The sequence below is a fragment of the Nicotiana attenuata genome, chromosome 3 (genome assembly GCF_001879085.1).
Source record: "Nicotiana attenuata strain UT chromosome 3, NIATTr2, whole genome shotgun sequence".
NCBI classification, from domain to species: domain Eukaryota; kingdom Viridiplantae; phylum Streptophyta; class Magnoliopsida; order Solanales; family Solanaceae; genus Nicotiana; species Nicotiana attenuata.
The window spans coordinates 59554137-59573509 of NC_031991.1; the positions used below are offsets into that span (position 1 = coordinate 59554137).

Consider the following 19373-nt stretch of genomic DNA (forward strand, 5'->3'; position numbering starts at 1 on the left):
ATTTCCGCTCTCCTCCTCCTTCTAACGGCATCTTCTCAGATGGACAGACGATATTGCAACAAATACACTAGTATCTCTGACAGGAACAGTCCCCAAGCAGTGGGCAACTGCAATCGAGTGTATATCCCATGATGCTCGGGCAGAAGAACAAAGGGATTTACTATGAAAGCAAATTAAGGACGAATTTACTGTCTTCTAATTGTATAATAGATGCACTGATTCTTTACACCAACTGACATAGAATTGATAAACCATAACAGCAGTTCGTTAAGCATGATCTCACCAGAATTGGAAGAAGTCATCTTGCCACACAACTCAGAGTGAAATTTCCACGAAGGCGGTGCGTTTTCACTACCGGCTTCCGGTGAACGGCGGATTCGCCGAAAATTAGGGTTTGTTCTTGAACAAAGACGACGGAGTTTGGAGCTGAGCAACTTGATTTTCTGTTGACATATTTCAATGTATTTTCATGTATTTCATTGCATTCATTGTCTTTTTTTTTCATTGTAATTCAATGTATCTCGTTGTATTCCATGTATTTCATTGTATTCACTGTCTTTTTTTTCATTGTATTTCAATGTATCCCGCTGTATTCTATGTATTTCATTGTATTCACTGTCTCGCTATATGCCATGAATGTATCCATATGTTTTTTTTAATTAATATAATTTATGTATTCAGATGTATTATATAATTTCTCTGAAGATTGCTATGTTTTTGGGGTATTTTTCGGTTGAGATTCTTTTTATAACTGAAAATACAAATTTGTGTGTTATAATTGAGTTTGTTGAGTTATATTAGGAGTTTATTATGTGAATTGATTCACTTTCCGTTTTAAAAACAGTGTAATCTCCTATTTCACACCGTGAATACAGTCGAATACAATAATCTGTCCAGCTGTAATCTCATGTTTCATTCCATGAATACAGTCGAATATAATCGAATACAACAACTGATTAGCTCGACTTCCCTGATTCACGCGTATTTTTGCTACTGTATTCATGAATACAATAGCTTAAATACATCAAATACATCTTATAACCACAGAAAAGGTATCTATAATCCGTAATATAGCAAATGGTATTTATAGATGGCTAATTTTCATAGTGTTTTATGAAAATTTGTTAATTTAATATTCCTGCATGTTCAATTAATACCCTTAAAGATACACCAAAGTACACGCACTCACCCGCCCAAACGAGAAAAAGAACTCTTTTGAGGTTTTAGACAGCAGCAGTCTCTGGGATTGGTACACTGTTAGAAGTTCTCTGTTGAATAGTTTGAGGTTCGAAACACTGCAACCAGTCTCTGGAGTTGCTGGACAAAAGCCGCTTGATTATTGTTTCATCTGTTTCTTGTAGTAAGTCCCTTTTCTCCTGGACTGAGCTTTCGTCCGGGAGATGACTCCTAAGTTTACCATTTTATAATTCACATGTCTAAAACCCTCCTCTCCCGCATTAAACCCCTTCACAACCCAAAACCCAAAACTCCTTCTCCGACCAATTTCCCCTTAACACGCCGCATTAACGAACTCGTTAACGAGGTCTGCCAAATCCTCCAAACTCAAGACCAATGGGAACACACTGTCGAAACCCGTCTTTCCGAGGAAGAAGTTGTCCCTTCCGACATTGCCCACCATGTGTTCGACAAACTTAAGGATGCTCATGTGGGTCTCAAGTTCTTTGATTGGGTTTCTCAAAGACCCTACGGTTGTCCCCTTGATCGTTTTGCTTATTCTTCTCTTTTGAAACTCTTGGCTAAGTTTAGAGTCTTTCCTGAAATTGAAACTTTATTACCCAACTTGACAACTTGTGAAGATAAGTTGCCCACACTCGAGGCGTTGGATGCTGTAATTAAAGCTTACTCTGATTCTAATTTGGTTGATAAAGCTGTTGAATTGTATTACTTTGTATTGAAAACTTATGATTTGGTTCCACATGTAGTTACTGTTAATTCTTTACTTCATGGTCTTGTAAAAGATCGTAAGATTAAAGCAGCTAGGCGACTGTATGATGAACTCGTTGAGAGAAATGGTGGTTCTGTTGAGAATAAATTTTTGGATAATTTTAGCACTTGTATTATTGTCACAGGGTTGAGTAAAGAGGGGAAGATTGAAGAAGGGAGGAAATTGATTGAGGATAGGTGGGGTAAAGGTTGTGTACCAAATGTTGTTTTCTATAACACATTAATTGATGGCTATTGCAAGAAGGGTGACATTAGAAGCGCGTATAGGCTTTTCAATGAGTTAAAATTGAAGAGCTTTTTACCCACAGTGGAGACTTATGGGGCATTGATAAATGGGTTTTGTAAAGATGGGAACTTTGGAAAAGTTGATATGCTTGTACAGGAGATGGTTGCAAGGGGTGTGATTATTAGTGTCCAAGTGTATAACTCTATTATTCATGCTAGGTGTAGGCATGGTTTTACTGAGGAAGCAATGGACACCGCAAGAAGAATGATTGAAGCTGGCAGTAAGCCAGATATAGTGACATACAACACATTGATCTCTTATTCATGCAAGGATGAGAAAATTCAGGAAGCTGAAAAGCTTCTAGAGCAGGTTAAGAATGTTGGGTTGGTGCCAACCAAGTTTACTTATACCCCTATGATACATGCCTACTGCAAATTTGGTGATTTTGAAAGGGCGTTAAGTTTGCTTGCTGAGATGACGGAATATGGTGATAAACCTGATGTATCAACCTATGGAGCTCTTGTCCATGGATTGGTGGTATCTGGTGAAGTTGATGTTGCATTAGTCATTCGAGACAAGATGATAGAAAGGGGAGTATTACCTGATGCTGGCATTTATAACGTTTTGATGAGTGGGCTCTGCAAAAAATTGAAGCTTCCTGTTGCCAGGCAGCTCCTTGATGAGATGCTTGGCCATGGTATATTACCTGATGCTTATGTGTATGCCACTTTGGTAGATGGATGTGTAAGAAATGGGGAATTTCATGAAGCAAAGAAGCTGTTTGAGAAGACAATTGAAATGGGTATGGATCCTGACCTTGTAGGGTACAATGCCATGATCAAGGGATACTGTAAGTTTGGACTGATGAAAGATGCAGTTGCTTGCTTCAGTAGAATGAAAAAGTCAAAAATAGCTCCTGATGCATTTAGTTATTCAACAGTAATTGATGGGTATGTAAAGCAGCATGACTTACGCCTAGCATTAACCATGCTCGCTCACATGGTAAAGCGCATCTGTATGCCAAATGTGGTCACGTACAGCTCTCTGATTTATGGCTTTTGCCAGAATGGAGATCTTGTGGGAGCTGAAGATTTATTCAACAGAATGCAATCAAATGGTATGATGCCTAATGTGATAACGTATAGTATACTAATTGGCAGCTTTTGTAAAGTGGGAAAACTTGCAAAAGCAGCTTTTATTTTTGAACAAATGCTCATGCACAAGTGCTATCCAACTGATGTCACGTTCAATTATTTGGTTAATGGGTTTTCTCATTGCACGCCTACTATTTTCTCGGAGGAGAAAAATGATCCTCACGATGAGAAGAACTCTATGTTTATGGGTACTTTTAAAAGAATGATATCAGATGGATGGCACCCTAGAAATGCTGCATACAATTCCATTATAATCTGCCTCTGTTTACATAAAATGCTCCAAACTGCATTGCAACTGCGTGACAAGATGATTAGTAAAGGTTACACAACAGATCCAATTACTTTCGCCGCCTTGTTAAATGGAATTTGCTTAGATGGAAAATCCAAGGAATGGAAAAATATTATTTCCTGCAGCTTAAGTGCGACAGAGCTAAGTGTCGCATTAAAGTATTCTTTGATATTTGACCAGTACCTAAGTCTTGGATTCAGCTCTGAGGCTTCAGTGATCTTGCATAGCTTGGTTAAAGACCATATCTCATAATCAAGATGAAACTGATGTTAAGCTTTTGGTATATTTGGACTGGCAGAAGACTGAAGGTCTTCATTATCAAGAGAGTATTATGTACTATAGTTGTATTCAGGATATTCTGTAAGATGGACGGAGCTCTCTGATTGTAGCCTTCTTTGGTCTCCTGTGCAGACTGATGGTTTTGGAGCCAACTAAAGTCCAATTTCAGCTGCAGTTCTGCTACAGCTTATCTAGGTGTTTTCTCTTTTGGTGGCAGTGCAACTAAAACCAGGGTGGGCAAACTTGCCTTTTTCTTCTCATGACATTTTGACTATGTAGCGCGAAATATAAAAATGTTGTTGATAGCAATTTATCTGGTTTCATGCAGGTGATTTTCATTGCAAAATGCATATATCAGATGCTAAAAGGTTGATCTCTTTTCTTGTGACTGACGTGATGAACTAATACTTATTTGTGGTACGTATTTTATGTTGTTCGATGATCCTTTTTTTTTTTTGTTGCTTTCTGCTCCGATGCTGCTCTCAATTATGGACCTTTTGTTGTTTTCCATTTCTGCTCATCGTGTTTACATACAATGCTTGATTTGCATGCTTAAAATTCTTTGCTTAAGAATGTAAATTATTACAGCTTTACCAATTAAAGAATGTAAAAGTATGGTATATTTGCATGTAGAAGCACTTTGGAGGAAGGCTCATCCCTGTAAGAGGACGTTATTAAAGGATTCTATTTTCTCAAAATGCATTTGCTTTGAGCTTTGGTAAAATGGCAACCATACCCGTTTTTGGCTTGATGTATGGTGCGGGAATTCTGCACTGAAAGAAGAATTTCCAACCTATTCTCGATCACGACTGATAAAGAGGCCACTTTACGTGAGCGATTAAGGAGATACGGAGGTCAAGTGTCATAAGATATTTCCTTTAGGACGCCCATTCAAGATTAGGACTGGAATTAGATGGGCAATTTGCTTCAGAGAAGTTGCAGTTGCACAATTCAGAGAGGACATAGAGATTTGGGCAGGCTGAACCTTGAAATTGTTTGTTGAAATTGTATTATAATCACTAGCAGAAATGTAGGGTAAGTCTGCGTACGATAGACCCTTGTGGTCCGTCCCTTCCCCGGACCCTGCGCATAGTGGAAGCTTAGTGCACCGGGCTGCCTTCTTTTTTTCATCTACGAGAGGTGACTTCAGACCCATGTTAGCCAGTATGGACGACAGACAACAAAAAAGCAAGTTTTAAGCACTCTTGTCAGTTGGTGGTGTTTTGCAAAGGATGAGGGGGATTTTGATCACTTCTTTCTACATTGCATTTCACTGTATGCTCCATAGTTTACTCCATGCTTAAATTGTCATGAGAATGACCTAGGACAGTGTTGGATGTCAGGGCAAGTTGAGAATGAGAAGGCTAGATGCTTGAAAGGAAGATCTGGTAAGGAGGCTCATTTTGTGCATTTTTTCCGGTTGATTTGGAGAGAGATATAATAGAACTTTTGAGGAAGTTGAAAGCCTACTGTTGAAAGTTAGAAGGTCTTTTTTATTTAGTTAATACTTTTCGGCGCAAAAGGATATCTCACATTGTAAAAAGAAATCGATTTTTTTGGAATTTTGATGTAAACCCTATACATATATATATATATACTAGTCTCTCTACACGTGCGTTGCACGTGTTTTTCATATAAATTTCTTACTAAATGCTAAATGATAGTTATAAATCTTTAATATGCGTACATATTTGAAAAATATAACTTTAAGACTCTTTATGAATAAAGGGAAAAGGCGTATTGCTCTTTATCCACATCAATCTTTGTTCTTCTGTCATAACACTATCATTAAGTTTTGGTATATCTCCCATACGAAATTGATTGCTCCAATAGGTGATGCTGTAAGCAACATTCTTTGGTCAACTTTATCTTCCATATATCCTTCCGCCATAATAGTATCAATTCCGTATTAGCATAATTGTCTTCTCAAGATTGATTGCTCTTTTATGGAATATTGAAGCCTCACTTTTTCTATTTCAGTACACATGTCATGCACACAATCTTCAATTTCCTCACGTACACCTACAAGTATGTGTTTAATATACTAATAAGTGTTAGAGTTCAAATTTTATTGTTAAATATGAAGAATTGAATTGCCAAATGAGTCCAAGTAAGATAAATTAAAGAATACTCTTTAATGTTCAAGTTACTCAATTAATATTTTTCAGTAAAATGTTTAAGCTTGATATATCATCATTGGAAAATAACAATTTGAATTGTATAATGAATTCTCTTTTATCTACTGGCTGAAAATTAGATAATCAATAGCCCACGATATATAATGTGCTCTTCAAAATTACTTCAATTCATATTTTTCAATTAAATCTTTGAGCTGAGATCTTATTCGGACGACTATGGTCCTTTTTCATGTTAGCCTTATGCGAGGAGCTCTCCCAAATTAATTAAGTGAGGCTTAGATAAAGACAATATAAGTTCAACATAGAAATAATTATACGATGTAAAATAAACTGAAATAACCCATAAATAAAGAGGAAAGTGTAGAAGGAATTGGTATATGAATTAAAATGATGAATTTTAATGTTGCTTTGTCGTTGTACTTTCCTAAAATGATCCTGATACAGTAAAAAAATTTTACCATCATTTGCAAGAAGTATGTTTCGTGTAAATTAATTTCAGGAATGCAACAAACTAAAAGCAATGGAATGGGGAAATTTACAGAGTTGTTCGTAAATATGTGTGAATTCATCTTGCTCAAATATAGGAGCTTGTCTGCAAGAGTAAGAAGCATAAAATAACAGTATTATAAGTCATGTGGCAACATCTTTCATGGAATATGATATTCTAGATCTATTTATATTCGAAAGATTATACTACAAAGCAATGTTAGCAATTAAGATCATTACTTGCAAGTTGACATAGGAATGATCCAATAGATCAAGAATTTGCTCGTTATAATTTACTCCACGCGTGCCTCCCATTCTTGTACCAAATCAATATCGTCAGACTTGAAATAAAAAGTAAAATCAATATTATAAGTGAAAATTTTATCCTAACTATTCTATTCCAATGAAGAAAGTCCCACATAAACTAAGGCATGGATTTATGCGAAATTCCGTTGTATCTGTTATTATTATTCTCATCTGTAATGGCTCTTTCATAAATAATATTTATGACATATTTATATTAAATATGACATATAATTATTTTCAATTTTAAAAATAATCTGTAAACGAAATAATGGAGAACATAAATGCTGAACTGGGAATGATCCAATTTAACCAGGGAAAACTCCAAATCCTTATAAACTTCAAAACTAAATGTCAACCCTAAATACTGCTTACTTTCTCCACCAACATTTGAAAGCAACACCTAATATATTAGAGAATAAATTAAAATTACAAGTAACAGCGTAAAAGACTATCACTTTGAATCTAAAGCCTTATTCCTCTAACTGATTCTGCTCTATGCCAGGTCTCAGGAAAATGGCAATTTTTTTTAGTATATGGGCAAGATTTAACATCTAGAATATTGGAAAAGAGAAATACCATAATAGTGAAATAGACTTGTCACAATTGTGCTTTTCAAGAAAGACCAAGTGTAAGGAATTAAATTAAATTCACAAATTTCAATTTACTTTCTCTCATTGTAAACCCGGAGATACTGAATTCGGGCTCTAAAAAAATTGTAAAAGTAGACCTAGAAATCAATAAAAGTACCAGTAACTGAAAATAAGTTGAGAGAAAAATACAATAATTTTAAAAAGGAAATAAAGAAAACTAAGCCTTGAAAAATTAGAACTCAATTAAATTCCAGTCATCTCTAAAATAGAACCATTCCACAGAGTATATCCCAGTTCACTAACAATTTGTAAAAGTAGATTTAGATGAAAATAAGCGGAGAATTAAACAAAAATAGAATTTTTAAAAGGAGACAAACCTGGTGGAATCTTTAACATGGGGAATCGATTAGTGAGAAAAAAGTGTCATGAGACTTTCTAATTTTTAAAGAGGATAACGGTGGCAACTCTTCTTCAAAAAAATGTCTGTATGCTTGGCGTCAGTTCGTAGGGTGGCGTCTGTTGTAGGGGACTTTGCTGAAGTGACACACGTTTTAGGTTCTTATATTCAAGTTAATTAAAAGGACACTTTTAATAAATAATAAAGGGGTAATTTAGTAATTTGACTTTTAGATTACGATGTAAAACCAAGTTGATGTGGTATTTATGAAATGCTTTGATTTATATAAAAGGAAAAGTGCAAGTAGAATATTCTTAGATGCCTCGAAGTGCATTTGTTTGTTTCGAAAAGGATGGTCGGAGGAGATTTAGTTCGAATTTGATGTAGTAGGAGAGAAATATTACTTGAAGTGCCTGTGCACTTAACCCAGAAAGAATGGCAGAGGAAGTCATCCTTCCAGAAACTGATGGAAAGAAACCCTGAAGTGTAACATTAAACAAAACTGACGATCTTCTTGTATTTACTGTTATCCCCGCAGAGAAGGAAATTGCCAGGTGACTGTTTAGCTTACCGTTTGCTGCAAACAAGATAATATTACCTACTTTGCTGCAATAATTAGGGTTTTTTCCCACAACATTTAGGTGAACTCGTCATCATGGTGAATTGGTAAATAGTAACGCCACTCTGGCATGGGACTAATTTATGTACAGAGCGTTAACCATTGGATCAACAAAAGAAGGATAAATGACCTATATATCCTTCACAATACCATATTCCATCTTATGGGGAAAAAACGCCATTATCTGCGGAAAAAGAAGATAGAAAGAAGAAGAAGAGGAGGAGGTACGTATAAAACTGTGTACAGGCGAAAGGAAAAGGCACCACTTAAAAGAAGAAATGAAAGTGAATTATCGCTAAATCTTGCCATCCATAATCTTCAAAAAAAGAATACTTGAATTAAATGTTATCGCATAAATTTGTGATTAGGGTGTTCATAAAAACCCGAAAAATCGAACCAAATCGAAAACCAAATCAAACCGACCAAAAAAATCGATACTTTTTGGTTTGGTTTGGTTTTGGGTTTGAATTTTAAAAACCGGTCAAATTTGGTTTGGTTTTGGTTTTAATCAGAAAAAAACCGAACCAAACCGGCTATAGGAGTAGCTATTTCAAATTTATTATTATACCTATATATATGTATATTTTTATATAAAGTTTCAAAAATTTAATGGTAAATGTTAATAGTTTTCACTTTTAGTATAGTTCTTCTCCTTTACATTTTAATTTGATTGGTAATTTTCTTTTGTTAAGTGTAAGAATCCAATTCTTACAAAACAAAACTATTTACCCTTGTCTACCCATTTGTTTTTCTACCATAAACTAATTACATTTCTTACCCATAGTAGGTTTTGTGGGGATTTTTCTCTTTAATCTCCAATTTTTTTTTATTTCTATGCTTCTTTTCTTTTCTTTTTCTTTTCTCCTTTTCTTTTTTCTCGTTTTCTTCTTATTTTTTTCTTTTTTCCTATTCTAATTTCATTTAACTTCTTTTTTTTTTATATTCCTTTTCTCCTCATAATCTAATTTCATATACTATTTTCACTATTTTTTATTATTCTTTTTTTTTATATATATTATTACTAGAGAAAAATCAAATTGTGTACCAATTAAATGTAGCTAATACAACCAAAAAAATATTAACTAACATTTGATACCAGTATAGTATATAGTTATACCAACAGGGTATACAATTGTACGTAAAGAGTTAAAAAAAGTTTAATTCAATTATTAAACTGAAAAAATATCAATTGTCAATAAAAATTTTAATAAATTCTAAAAGGATCTAATTGTAAGAGTATACCGTTACATTATATAGCATACTATAATTTTATTTTATTTTTGCATTTTCACTTTGCTGCTCACGCTAGGTAAAAGCTTAAAACAAATTAAAAGGGAAAATGCAAGTGAATTTACGGGTAATAAGTATACTATTATAGTATATTGTATACTTTTACAGCATATTGTTACAATATCTTGCATATTATTACAGTATACCATAACAATATATTTGTATACTATAATGGTATACTGTTGTAGTATAACTATATACTCCTATAGTATATTAGTATACTGTAGCGGTATACTATTAGGTAACAGTGTTTTTCTTCGATTATTACTATAGTTGTGTTCTTCTTTGATTTTCAACTAAAAATTTCGATCTCAATCACCTCAAATCAGCTCTAAGTCACGACCAAACTGACTCAACATTTAGTTACAGTTGCCAATCGATATTTTAATCATGCCAGTCAAAATCTAATCAAACAATTACAAACTCGACAAATGCTATTTATGATTGTCAAGTTTCAAGGTCTTTCAATGGTTGATCTAATTTTTCTTACAATAAATCACTATGAACTTCTCAAAAGATATTAGAAATAATTATTTGTAACACTGCACGTATAAAATAGTTATTTTGCTTATCATTAAACCATATCAAATTTCACTCATTAAAATCACAATAAAAAACTGTGCAGTGACTCGAACAAACATAAACACTACGAGAAAATATAAGATATGTAAGACGGAGATAGTATTTTGTTGCTGGAAAAAGAAACAGGAAGGAGGGAAAGGGGAAAGGGAAGCTTTAAGGAGGAGAGAGGTTGGTAAGGCAATTGAGAAATGGGTGAACGAGTAATAATTTTGGTTGGCTTAGGTAGGTATAGTAATTACTATTAAAATGGGTAAAACCGGATTATTATTTTGGGTTTAGTGGGTAGTTAGTGTAGTTTCCTCTTTCTTTTGTTAAGTGTAAGAATCCAATTCGTGTTAAAATTAACATATTTTTAATTGAGTCCTTAAATTATTCATCACTATTTGATTCAATTATCATCAATATATCTTGATAAATAATAGATTTCTCAAAGGGCAGTTGATTTGATAGTGTTACGTTGAAAATGTGGTCTCCGGAATATGTGTTTGGTAGTATATGTCTTATATTTAAAAAAAAACCGATAAATAACCGAAAAAACCGAAAAACCGACATAAACCGAATCGAGAAAAAACCGACTTAATTGGTTTGGTTTGGTTCTAATATTTGAAAAATCGACTTACTTGGTTTAATTTTTTTTAGGGAAAAAACGATCCAAACCGAACCATGAACACCCCTATTTGTGATCAACACCTACATCAAGCACAAGACAGATCTTCTAAAAGAAAACTACTAGGCACAAATACATTGCTCTGGGTGTATAACCAAAACATTTTAAAAAATTTAACTTACAGAGGAAAACAAGAAAACTGAGTTCATAAATTGAATTCGCAAAAACAGTCTGGTAAAGCAGATCCTCTACCCATTATGAAATCATCTCTATGAACCTTCCACAGGGCTTCTGTGAGTTCCTTCCCTTTAAGCCCCTGAGAGGTTAACAATGCAAAAGCCTTCCTGTTTAAGAAAAGTGTCTTATACAACCCCTTGAAAGCTCGCATTGCTGCAACCATCTTATCCATGTTCCCAAAATAAGTAGCCATGTAAGAATCACTGTTAATAGACACATAATAATCAAGTGCAGCTTTTGTATTCCCATGCATGGTTGTGAAGTCCTCTCCACTAAGAAGACTAGATTTAGTAACAACATTGGTGTACATCGATGTCAGTCCCTCAAGTTCCATCAGGCCATCACCGGCCGCCAAATAAATAGTCGTATTGGTGGGTATGGCTAAAGCTTCAAGTATGAGTGCAGTTTCATTTGGTGTAAGTGGACACTTACCACGGCTTCTCCAAATACGAGCCATTTCTCCGGTCCAAGGTTTCCTATCAACCCGTGCAGCTTCTATAGCTTTTGCAGAAGCAAGAGAAAGACCAGTGTACTCACATTGACTATAAGCTACCATGTCAGGTTCAAATCGAAGGTGAAGCGATAAGAAGGGCTTTGGTATAGCTTGCAGAAGCTCAAGCGCTTTCTTCTCTAATGTGCTTGTAAGGCGCAATGCACTATAACAACCCTGACAAAGTGCAGCTTTTGCATAAAGAGGGTACCTAAGAGATTATAAGAATGTTGAAAAGCAAACATAAGTAATTCTCCTTATAAGGATAATTAAACTACTAAATCCTTTAAAAGCAGCGTGCAGAAATGATTGGTTAAAAGTTATCTACATAACTCTGATCACAAAAGATGTACCTATCCCTTCTTTGACTCATTGCAGGGGTGATTGAGATATAACCATGCTTCAGTAGGGAAGGAAGAACACTCTCAACATAGTCAAATTGGCCTTTGCGTTTGCTGCAATCGACTCTTACGGGATCTTTTGATGCAATCTCGATTGGAAGCTCCTTTACCACTTCAACAAAGCCTTTCATTTGTTGGATGAAGTAGTCTACATCAAACACATCTTCAAAACCGCTGAAACATAAAACCAAGTCATTCAGAGGCATGAAAAGGAAGAATAGGAAAACATTATAAAGAAAACTTCTAAAAAGTGCTAAGACAGTTCTTAACCATGTCTTGTTGCATACATTAGGGCTACTAAGGACATGTATGAAGTAGCTAAGACTCGGGTGAGGACCGTGGGACTCGAAACACTTCCCAGTTATGATGGGGTTGTACCAGGGTTCAGCCGTCAGCCCATTTCTATTTGCCTTGGCGATCAACGCACTAACGCGCCACATTCAAGGCGAGGTGCCGTGGAGCATGGTATTTGCATTATACTGATTGACGCGACGCGAGGCGGTGTTAACGAGAGGTTAGAGGTTTGGAGGCAGACCCTGGAGTCTAAAGGTTTCAAGTTAAGCAGGACCAAGACAGAATACTTGGAGTACAAGTTCACTGGTGCGACTTAGGTAGTGGGCGAAGACGTGAGGTTTGATTCTCAAGCCATTCCTAGGAGAGAGAGTTTTATATACCTTGGGTCGGTTATACAAGGGAATGGAGAGATCGACGAGGATGTTACACATCGTATTGCGGCGGGGTAGATTAAATGGAGGCTCGCTACTACTGTTTTGTGTGATAAGAATGTGCCACAAAAACTTAAAAGGTAAGTTCTACAGAGCGGTGGTCAGACCGACTATGTTGTATGGGACGGAGAGTTGGTTGGTCAAGAACTCCCATGTCCAAAAGATTAAGTGGCTGAAATAGGATGTTGAGATGGATGTGCGGGCATACCATGTTAGATAGAATTAGAAATGAAGTCATTTAGGACAAGGTGGATGTAGCCCCTGTGGAGGACAAGATGCAGGAGGAGACTTAGATGGTCCGGGCATGTGAAGAGGAGACGCACAAATGCACCGGTGAGGTGTGAGAGGTTAGCCCTGGAGGGGCCTAAGGAGAGGTAAGGGCAGGCCGAAGATGTATTGGGGAGAGGTGATTAGGCAAGATATGGCGTTGCTCTAGCTTACTGAGGAGATGACCAGGATAGGAAGGTATGGACGTTGAGAATAAAGATAAAGGGTTAGGATAGGTAGTCAAGCGTTGTCCTTGTGTCATTTGTGTATTTTCGTATTCCTTGACCTCTATTACTGCTGTTGTTGCTTTTGTTTCGGCTTTCTAATTGCGGTACCTAGTGTTAGTTTTGCATTTTTGCTTCGGTTTTATGATTGGTGTGCTTGTAGTGGACCTTCCTTTCACCTTCCCTAGCCGAGGGTCTACTAGGAACAGTCTCTCTGCCTTCTTGAAGATAGGGGTAAGGTCTGCGTGCACACTTACCCCGAGACCCCACTTGTGGAATTACACTGGATTATTGTTGTAGTTGTAGTTCTTAACCATGTAAATCTGCAGAGTTGTCTGCTAATTAGACATAGCAACCAGTGTTATCAAAGGCGAAAAGCGCAAAAAAGCTCTATGGTCAAATAAAGCGTGGGCTTTAATGAAAAAAAATGCGCAAATAGAGAAAAATAACAAATATTTATGTGTAGTCCAAGACTAATATCTATAAGTATAAATACCAAATATATGAACAAAGAAATTGAAGAAAATTTATGATAAAGTGAAATATTAGTAATTGTTTAGTGTCCCTCCTCAGGATTACACTCATTGGCAAGGAAAAGTATGTCTTGGAGCCTTGATGACAACACTTAAGCGCCTGTTAAGCGAGGCAAAGCGCTCAACATGTTTGAGCCTTTCTTTAGGGCTTAAGCGCGCCTTTGATAACACTGATAGTAACGAATGAATGACTAAAGAAGATCCAGATCCTACAAGGAGTAATCAAGTCGGTTAAAAAAGGGAAGATGAAATACATATAGAAGTCACCACAATAGCATACCTTGATTCATTCCAATATGCAGCCACTTCAAACTTTGGCAAGACAAGGGTAGCATTCAGCAAACGAGCTATTCCAACACCATCACACAACTGCAGATCACCAGCGACGAGAAACAAATTGAATATGAATTTTATCATCGCATCTCAATCAGTAGGAAACTCAGTGTATGAGCAGCAAATAACAATACTTACGTCTCTCCTCATCTGATTGAGCCCACCATAGCAATCCACTCGAATATACCCATTAGTCTGAGCAGGAAGAGCTGCAGCATTTCAACAACAAAACCATGTCTGCATTGGAAGCCAGTCAAATGCTCGACTTAGAAAACATAGAACCCCTCAGAGGAGAAGGTTATATGCATAAGTACAGCTTCTATCCTCTTCATAATTAAAAAAATCTACAGCTTCTATCCTATTTCTTGTTTTTACCCACTCCCCAAGGAGAAGGTTATATACATAACTATTACCCAAATTAAATTTCCCCTGGTACGAGTCAGCTCAATCTCCATCAATAGACCACCAGAAATACACGAGATAACAACATAGTAGTGAGTATAGTTATTCAAATCAGCATCAATGACAATGGGATCTAATGTTATACTAGTAGCTATTTACTGTTTGAGTATCAGTTAAAAACTAACCATTAAGTTGGGGTTGGAGCCACCAATTGCAAGGTCGCCACTCGGCTATCCTTCGAATGCTCCATATCTCCAGTCTTCCAACCCTGAAATTGCACTCAAATTCAAACAGATCAGATTGCTATTATAGAAAATTGAAGACCGAAAAATGGGCTTTACACAAAATTAAGTATAAGAAAAGATTGGATCTTGAAGTTTACTCCATGAAGGAAGAAAAAAAAAATGCCCATAGACTTAAACACAGAAACCAAAGCAATTAACAAACGTAGAAATAAAAAGGAACAAGAAGCAAGACTTACAGGGAAGAATTAAAGGTAAGGGTAGGATCGGAGAAGAAAGGAAAAGGTGGGAATAAGAAGAGAGCGAGAAAGAGAGAAAACGCCAATACTGTAACGCCAAACAAGGGCTTGCGCACCGTTGAGGCGATCATTCTATAGAATACAGCCAATGGCTATCTTCTCTGTTAAAACTATCAGCAATTTGGAAGCCAAAAATATGAAGATTGAGGAAGATGGGGGTTAGAGATATGGAGGGAGTAAGTAGATCTCTTCTCTTCTGCTACCTTCACAAAATGATGCCCAACCTCCACGCTTTTACAATTGTGGATCTACCTTCCCCTTTTTGCCCTTCTCCTTTTAGTTACTGAAATGTTATGTTCATGAGTTTGTGCTTTTTCTTCTTTTTTCGCTTTTTAAAATTCTCTCTGTGTCAATTATGACGGTAGTAATATTTCCTCCTCTAAAATACTCCACAAAGTGTACAGATTCACATCCTCTGTCAGTTTGAAAATTTTCAATTCCTATTAAATAATTTAATGTGGCATTCAAAATAGGGGCAAAAATATAAAAGCTTAAGCTGGCATGTCGACAAAGACGCGTCTGTATCGGCTGATACACCCGCACTTCTAATATAGTAGAAAGAAATTTAATATCCATATGGATAAACATTACTCTCAGTAAAAGATTATCCTTTCAGTACTCCGTTATGGATAAACATTACTCTCAGTAAAAGATTATCCATATCTGGTATAGTAGCAGCTTACGCAGCAGCTTGCAGTAGCAGCTTACACAACAGCTTCCTTACTTCTATAAATAGAAGAGATTTCAGTTCATTATGTACATCAGTTTGAATTCGAATAATATATCAGTTTCTCTCTATACTTGTCTTTACTTTACAGTCTTTATTTTATAACACGTTATCAGCACGAGACTCTGCCATCTTGAGCAAATACTTTGAAAGTATCTGAGGTACGAACTTTCTTTTTCCATATAATGTCAAATCTTTCTAAACTTGAATTTGTAGCCCCAGATATATCGGGCAAAAGCTACATGTCTTGGGTGCTTGATGCTGAAATCCATCTTGATGCGATGGGTCTGGCAGACACCATCAAGGATAAAAATCAGGCATCAAACTAAGACCATGCCAAATCAATGATATTCCTACGTCATCACCTTGATGAGGGCCTGAAAATGGAACATCTCACTATTAAAGATTCAGTCATACTGTGGAATAATTTGAAAGATAGATATGACTACCTGAAGATGGTCGTTCTTCCACAGGCACGTTATGCTTGGACTCATCTAAGGCTACAAGATTTTAAATCTATAAGTGAATATAATTCTGCTATGTTCAGAATTATTTTCCAATTGAAATTATGTGGTGAAAATATTACTGATCATGATATGTTGGAGAAAACTTTCACCACTTTTCATGCCTCGAATATGCTCCTACAGCAGCAATATCGAGAGATGGGATTTAAAAAGTATTCTGAACTTATCTCACATCTTCTTATAGTCGAGCAACATAATGGGGTACTAATGAAAAACCATGAAAGCCGACCCACTGGTTCTTGTCCATTCCCTGAAGTGAATGAGACGAACTTCCACCAAGTTAGACGTGGAAGAGGTCGTGGCCCCAGTCGTGGTCATGGCCTTGGTCGGGGAAGAAACTCTGATCATGGTAATAATAATGCACCAAAGAACCCTCCTCGCCACCAGCAGTGGAAAAGGAAGGAACAAAAGCATGAAGCGGTGCAAGCAACAAATGCAGAAAATGCATGCTATAGATGTGGAGGAAAAGGGCACTGGTCACGTACCTACTGTACGCCAAAGCACCTAGTTCAGCTTTATCAAGCCTCCCTGAAGAAGACAGAGAAAAATGCTGAAGCAAATTTTATTTCTGAAGATAATTTAGACTTCATGCATTTGGATGCAGCTGATTACTTTGCACTCCCAGAAGGAGAAACAAGTCTTGTAATCTGTGGTGAATCTGTAGAAATGTAAATATTTAAATTTTTGTTATTTGTAATAGATAGTATGGTTATGTAATTTTTGTACATAAATAAAAATTATGCTTTGATAATGATGTTTACTATAATATATTTTATTTATGTCATTTTGAAGAATATGGATAATCCTCAAATTACGTTTGGGTTAAAGACAAATCATGAAGATATTTATGTTATTGATAGTGGAACAACTCATGCCATATTCAAGGATCAGAAATACTTTTCTTATTTGCATAAGGAAAAATCAAATGTTTCAACAATTTCTGGTAATATAAGTTTGATTGAAGACTCCAGAAGAGCCATTATATTTCTGTTTAAGGGAACAAAACTTATTATAGACAATGCATTGTTCTCCCCCAAGTCCCGAAGAAACTTGTTGAGTTTTATTGATATCCGCCGAAATGGGTATCATTTTGAGACAATAGATGAAATGAACGTGGAATATCTTTGTATTACAAGGAATATTTCTGGCCAAAAATGCATTGTAGAAAAGTTACCGACTTTATCTTCTGGCTTATACTATTCAAAAATTAGTACAATTGAAGCACACTCTATCGTAAACCAGAAGTTTACGGATTCAGATACTTTTGTGCTTTGGCATAGCCGTTTGGGCCATCCTGGATCAATAATGATGAGACGAATTACTGAAAATTCGAGTGGGCATCCATTAAAGGACATGAAGATTCTTACAAATGACGAATTTTCTTGTGATGCTTGTTATCAAGGCAAAATGATCACTAGACCATCACCAATGAAGGTTGGCACTGAATCCCTTACCTTTTTAGAGCGTATACATAGGAATATATGTGGACCTATTCACCCACCAAGTGGGTTGTTTAGATATTTTATGGTTCTAATAGATGCATCTTCAAGATGGTCTCATGTGTGCCTACTATCATCTCGCAACCTGGCGTTTGCAAAGTTATTAGCCCAATAATTCGATTAAGGGCACAGTTCCCATATTATCCTATAAAGGTTATTCGCCTTGATAATGCTGGAGAATTCCCATCTCAAGCTTTTGATGATTATTGTCTATCAGTTGGGATAAAAGTTGAATATCTTGTAGCTTATGTTCATACTCAATGTCACGACCCAAAATCCACTAAGGATCGTGATGGCGCCGGACACCATTGTCAGGCAAGCCAACAAAAAATAACTAGTAACTTCTCGTTTTAAATATTTCTGAAATCACTTCTTTTATACGTTTAAACAATACATAATAAATTCCACTGAATAAATAATGAAACATTTAACAATTCTAAATTTCTGAATAAACCCATAGACATCCCAAAACCCGGTGTCACAAGTGCAATTTACTAGGGAATGAAATAAAATACAGTAACTGTCCAGTATACAAAGTAGACAGAAATAAAAATACAGTATAATACTCTGAAGGAGACTCTGCTGGCTGCGAGTTATCTCGATAAGTGTAGCTCACCTAAGTCTCCGTATCAACCATGCCGCTATGCCACTAAGCCACTAGTCACACATAAACCTGTGCAACAAAAATGCACAACAAGTGTAGTATGAGTACGAAAATAATGTGTACTCAGTAAGTATCCCGTCTAATCTCGAAGAAGTAGAGACGAGAGGTCGACTTCGACACTTACTAGTGGTCCAATAATGTTATATCAATAATATATTAAATCGTGGATTTTTATAAACATGATTGTAATTCAATAGAATGAAGCAAGTAAACAATTCTTTCTTTTATAGGAAATTTCCAAATTCCTTTTCGTCATTTATACATTTATTCTCACGCCGGAAAGGAACAACATCACTTCAATAAATTCCAAGGCAAGCAATACAAGCATGCGCAAATCATGCCGAGGACGTACGGCCCGATCCAATAATATTTAAATTGTGCACTGCCAGAGGGTCAAATGGCACGAACTATAGATGCATCTATTACCCCGCTCGCGAATCATACATGCGACACGGTCAAATATAAATAAACAATTACCCTGCTCGCGAATCATACATGCGACGCAGGTACACATAGAAACACACATTCAAACAGTCAGTGAAAACTTCATCAGGGAAATAATTACTCAAGGAGATGTAAATTTCTCTTTTACAAGCCAAGAAGATGAAGTTTAATTCTTTTAGAAAGTCATTTGCCACTTCGGTATGATTTAAGCAATTTAAACTATCAATAAGGTTACAATTATCACAAGTAAAACATGATTTTGGATCCTAGACTACCCGGACATAAGCATGATAGTAGCTACGCACGGACTCTCGTCCACCTCGTGCGTACGTAACCCCCACAAATAGGAGCACATAACCAATTAACTCACCTATGGGGATAATTCCCTCTTACAAGGTTAGAAAGGAGACTCACCTCGCTCCGAAATTTCCATA

General features: G+C 36.1%; 3 protein-coding genes across 5 annotated transcripts; 2 read left to right on the plus strand and 1 right to left on the minus strand.

Annotated features, from left to right (window-relative positions):
- LOC109223852 (pentatricopeptide repeat-containing protein At1g52620) lies at positions 1195-5511 on the plus strand. 2 transcript variants are annotated; one of them, XM_019388300.1, is made up of 3 exons: positions 1195-4146; positions 4242-4330; positions 4547-5511. In XM_019388300.1, the coding sequence occupies exon 1, from the start codon at positions 1433-1435 to the stop codon at positions 3884-3886; it is 2454 nt and encodes an 817-aa protein (XP_019243845.1). In that variant the 5' UTR covers positions 1195-1432; the 3' UTR covers positions 3887-4146; positions 4242-4330; positions 4547-5511. The 2 variants fall into 2 exon arrangements, with proteins under 2 accessions (XP_019243845.1, XP_019243846.1); XM_019388301.1 differs by having other exon boundaries at positions 4550-5511.
- On the minus strand, positions 11038-15423 carry LOC109223853 (uncharacterized protein At1g04910). Of its 2 annotated transcripts, none has more exons than XM_019388302.1 (6): positions 15022-15423; positions 14726-14808; positions 14277-14347; positions 14086-14174; positions 12009-12230; positions 11038-11866 (listed from the first exon to the last, which is right to left on the minus strand). In XM_019388302.1, the coding sequence occupies exons 1-6, from the start codon at positions 15150-15152 to the stop codon at positions 11134-11136; spliced, it is 1329 nt and encodes a 442-aa protein (XP_019243847.1). In that variant the 5' UTR covers positions 15153-15423; the 3' UTR covers positions 11038-11133. The 2 variants fall into 2 exon arrangements, with proteins under 2 accessions (XP_019243847.1, XP_019243848.1); XM_019388303.1 differs by having other exon boundaries at positions 14277-14375; positions 15022-15421.
- Positions 16192-17004, plus strand: LOC109224405. The gene has a single exon (XM_019388986.1). It carries the CDS (start codon positions 16192-16194, stop codon positions 17002-17004), a length of 813 nt encoding a protein of 270 aa, XP_019244531.1.

Coding starts and splice junctions, on each gene's coding strand:
- LOC109223852 (XM_019388300.1), top strand. CDS start 1,433: ATGTCTAAAACCCTCCTCTCCCGCATTAAACCCCTTCACAACCCAAAA.
- LOC109223853 (XM_019388302.1), bottom strand. CDS start 15,152: ATGATCGCCTCAACGGTGCGCAAGCCCTTGTTTGGCGTTACAGTATTG. Junction 14,175..14,276: donor TCAATCAGATGAGGAGAGAC/GTAAGTATTGTT, acceptor GGTGATCTGCAG/TTGTGTGATGGTGTTGGAAT. Junction 11,867..12,008: donor ATGAGTCAAAGAAGGGATAG/GTACATCTTTTG, acceptor ATAATCTCTTAG/GTACCCTCTTTATGCAAAAG.
- LOC109224405 (XM_019388986.1), top strand. CDS start 16,192: ATGGAACATCTCACTATTAAAGATTCAGTCATACTGTGGAATAATTTG.